Genomic DNA, 4,371 nt, shown 5'->3' on the forward strand with positions numbered 1-4,371 from the left:
ATTACCAAAAGAAAATTAATATTAAATTTTAAACCACAAAAAAATTCAATATCAAATACAATCTGAATTCTAATTCGAACTTGATAATTATGGGATCAACCCTCCCTCTCATGCATAGAAATCTCTCTAACAGATCCTTCATATAGCGCGTCCCCGTCCCACTTGTATAAACAAGAGAAACAGAGGGGTGTGTAGTGGCATTTATACTGTACAGCAAGCTAGGGATTCGAGATTAATACCATAATAATTAGAAAATAAAAAGCATCATAGCAGTGTACAGTAATACCATCGCAAAGGATGAAAATTAGAGTTAATCGGAGCTGATATAAGCATTGATATCAATATGGTGGGGTGGTTTCTGAACGTCCTCCGATGATCGAAACCAGTGCGTTTGTTCTTCTTCATCAACCGTTTTGCGACTATTGACGTCCTCAATCCATTTGTGGTCACATTCCGGCCCATAGAAACCGCCCTTTTTTGGCTGAAGAGCCCACCATGCCTCCTCTTTGGAAAAATTCTGAGAATCGTCGACTTCTTCATCATCATCAGGCGTGCAAACTATTTTGTTAATATCGGGGGAAGCCCATCCATGAGACCAACGGCCCCTGAAAATTGTGAGATATGTTAAAATTTCAGTGTTTGTGAGAGAGCAAGGGCGCTTTAGAATAATATACACTAAGAATTTACCTGGAAGAGAAGTTCGGTGGAGAAATGGGCACTTGTGGATTCCTGCGCAGGCTGGCCTGCATGATCATACTTATAAACCTTGTCATCTCCATTGAATTGAATTGAATTGAATTGCGTCCTCCTCCAGGGCGTGTGGCAAAACTGCAATTATATGGGCGAAATGATCAGGGAGCGGAGCACAGTATTTATTGTATTGGATATTGAAGCAATCCGAGACACTATAACTAAGTATCCGTTCCTCCTCACTTTTGACTAGACGTTCGTAATCAACTAACCGATTCGCTGTCGCAATTTATTGAAAGCTTATCCCGCTGACGTTGTCTTGGCTTTCGATAACTTCAAAAAGGAGTTTCCGATGGATGGTGTTCTTTCTGGTTGCGTATTAAGTTTAACTGATGACGGAGAAATGGATGGGGACGACGACGATAATAATTTAATTTAATTGAAAAAATTGAAAATATTTATGGTTGAACTTGATAGAAAAAAAATCCAATATATTAACCAAATGAAAAGGTAATCTGTCGCAAAAACTATCTTTAACCTTATATAATACCCAAAAAAAAGCACAAACAAATTAAAAAACAACGTACTTATGGGGAATAGAAATATGGAGAATAGAAAGCTCTCTCGAGATTGGGCTGGTCTGCCAACATGCATTTTCGGACGCGGGTATTATTATTTTGCATATTATTTTGCGGCAGGGGTACGTTAGGATCACGCTCATCCCGTGAAGCAACTGTAGTCCGTATTGATTTTTGGAGACATCTGAAACATTAGATGGAAGTGATTGGTGCGAGATTTGATTTCATTCCCATCTTCTTTCATATATTTTTATTCGAGAATCTCGTCCTACGGATCGAACCCACTACAAACAATCTATAAAAAGAAAAAGTTCGTTTTAAAGATTGGAACATGTTGACAAAAGGTAGTGTCAATCATAACATTTAGTCATATCAAAAGTATAAACAGAAAGCATCTACCTTTTAACTTATTACAATATGACAATATATCATCTATGAAAATTAAACCAATTGAAGACCCCAAACAATCCACTCAACTACAGTTGAAAATATAAACCTTAAAAAAAACTGGGTTACATTTCAAATTTCTGGGTAACACTTTCGCATGAGGAATGTCTACTCCTACTCTAAGGTTAATAATAAAGATTGAAATTTGAGTAATTGGTGAAATTCAAGAGATTGGGTTAAAGATCAAAACTCTATTGAGATTATTAGGCAACATTAATTTAACGGATTTTGTGTAAGGGTGCTCAACTAGGCAAATTCAAGAGATCGGGTTAAAGATCAAAATTCTATTGAGATTACTAGGCAACATTAATTTAACGGATTTTGTGTAAGGGTGCTCAACTAGGCAAATTCAATGCTAAGACTCAAAGGATGAAATGCAAACATAGATCGGAAGGTAAGACAATTCATCAAGCAAAAGGAAGGATAATTTACTATGAAATAATATTCAATAAGCAAAGGTGAGATTTTAGTTAAATAAAGAGGTTTTGCTTGGTAAGATAAGGTGAGATTCTAGTTAAATAAAGAGGTTTTGCTTGGTAAGACAAGTTAGTGGTAGAAAATTATTACATTAACCAAGGTCTAAATCAGTGTGGATAATATTAAGCAAGATCTAAATCATTTTGTTGAGGAAGAGACTAGATACTTTGATGATTAAAGATGGTGGTATTTTATTCAGTAAAGATCAAGGAATATGGTTAGGTTTTCTAAAATAGAAGTTTTCCTAAAATGTAAGAGAATTTTGGAATTGTTGGGGAGGAGTAAGGTGGTAAATATGTGAGTGATTAGAAGAAGAAGAGATCCATAAGTCAAGAAAATTTGATAGAAAAGACAAGGGGGCCAATATTTTGATGTTAGATTTACAATGTCTTGAAGGAGGGTATTAGAAAATATAATAGCCAAAACTCAAAGGAAAGTAAAACAAAGGCCAAATTTAGAGAAATGTGTCTAGGAAAACCTGAGGTGGGAATGGTTTTTAATGTTATAATAGACAACTCATATTTTGATAGTAGGTAGAACAAGCACCAACTCAACAACGTTTTCAAAAATTATGGAGGTAAGTGTCGAAAACAAGGACAAGACCCTAGTGAAGGAGAGTCGAAAAAGGGGTATCGGGATCCAAGTGAGTTATTGATTGATTCCTGAGGAATTTGTAGCATCAATGAAAAGGTTAAGGACTAGTATAGGTTTCTATTGTCTTTCGGAGGATGGCATCATATTCCTCAAGTTATTAAAAAAAAATGTTTCTACCTATACATTATAACATTCCAAGAACCTCATTTTCCCTAGAAGCATTCTGAAATATATCTAAACACCCTTCTGTATAGAAATTATGATCATGTCCTTGATCTTTTCTCAACGAAGGGCCAAATAAAATGAGAGAAAATGGGATTTTGTGCAATTTTAAGCTCTTGTATCCCAAGGACAATGGAATATTATAACACAAACCCTGGAGTGAAGTTTCTAAGGAAGAGAACTTAAGTTCACTTCTTCAAAAGAGTGGAGACCCTAGAAGGACGGATAAGTTAGGGAAAACATAAAGAAAGATGGTGTAACTGTAGAAAACTCGCATATTCTAAAGGAAGTTCAAAACTCTAAATTTAATGGGATCACCTTTTCTCTAGTCATTAGTTGTTCCATAGTATGAGTGAGGTTGTGAGGAGATACTAATGGGAAAAGCAGGTTGTAGAGGACTATACAAGATTGTAGTGTTTCTAGTAACCTTGGAAATCTTCATAATTTTTATTGTAATACTTATCATATAAGAAGATAGAAGAAACAATCCTTAATTGAATGATGGGTTTCCTATATGGAAGTTCCATGGTATATGTGTGCTCAACCGTGTGTTGTTACTAATATATTATATTTCATATGTGCACTAGTTAAAGAATTTGAACTCTGTTTCTATTTTTATGTTGAAGTGTTAAAAATGAAAAATGATAGTCATTGTGGAGTATAGGCTCATTGTAGTCATTTTAGGTTAAAATATTTTTTTGTAAGTCAACCCTTTGAATATACAAAGATGTTCACAAATCATATTGGTATCAAAGTGGGCTTATTGGGCAATTTGGTAGTTTCAGCATAGTGAGTTCTTTCTAACCTCAAATCCAAAGTTCCAAGAGAGTTGTACCCTAATCCTAGGATTGGCCCAAGAAAGGTTAAGAAGTAGCTACAAACCCAAGAAATGGAAAATGAGCATTAGGAAAGACCCATAGAAGAAGCCAAAGTAAGATTTATGAGATTGGAAGCTCAACTACTTGATGTTTCTTTGTGCATGGTCAACCTTTTTTCTACTCTTCTAAAAATAATTGGTCTGTTCACGAGAACCCCAATTCTCATGAAAAGCTAAAGTATCATGAGAAGTTCAAGAAAGAGAGGAAGAATTAAATCTTGAAAAATAGGATATCAGAAGCTAATCTTCTTGGCACCTATTGAAAATGGAAGTGAAGGTTGAAATCAAACACTACAAAGGTGAGATAGATAAACATAAATTGAATTATTCATTGCAAAAATAGAAATTCTATCTTAGTGCGCATAATGTATTAGAGGAACACAAAATAGTTTTTTCTAGACTAAATCTAGAATACCATGTAGAAACCTTGCAAGAGAACCATATCAAGGCACTTAAGTTGACAGGAGACTCGCTAGTAACTAAGTG

General features: G+C 34.9%; 1 protein-coding gene across 1 annotated transcript; it reads right to left on the reverse strand.

Annotated features, from left to right (window-relative positions):
- Window positions 1–273: 273 nt before the first annotated feature.
- LOC149146786 (uncharacterized) lies at window positions 274–828 on the reverse strand. The gene is made up of 2 exons (XM_089450096.1): window positions 688–828; window positions 274–605 (listed from the first exon to the last, which is right to left on the reverse strand). The coding sequence occupies exons 1-2, from the start codon at window positions 777–779 to the stop codon at window positions 311–313; spliced, it is 387 nt and encodes a 128-aa protein (XP_089306222.1). The 5' UTR covers window positions 780–828; the 3' UTR covers window positions 274–310.
- Window positions 829–4,371: the final 3,543 nt, after the last annotated feature.

Source organism: Pinus tabuliformis, chromosome X (genome assembly GCF_031772625.1).
Source record: "Pinus tabuliformis cultivar Carrire ecotype Pingquan chromosome X, CPIR1, whole genome shotgun sequence".
Classification (NCBI taxonomy): domain Eukaryota; kingdom Viridiplantae; phylum Streptophyta; class Pinopsida; order Pinales; family Pinaceae; genus Pinus; species Pinus tabuliformis.

Bases quoted from the DNA above. Each gene is read 5' to 3' on its own strand.
- LOC149146786 (XM_089450096.1), bottom strand. From the start codon at position 779: ATGGAGATGACAAGGTTTATAAGTATGATCATGCAGGCCAGCCTGCGC. The intron at 606-687 runs GTAAATTCTTAG...CACAATTTTCAG, and splicing joins CCACCGAACTTCTCTTCCAG to GGGCCGTTGGTCTCATGGAT.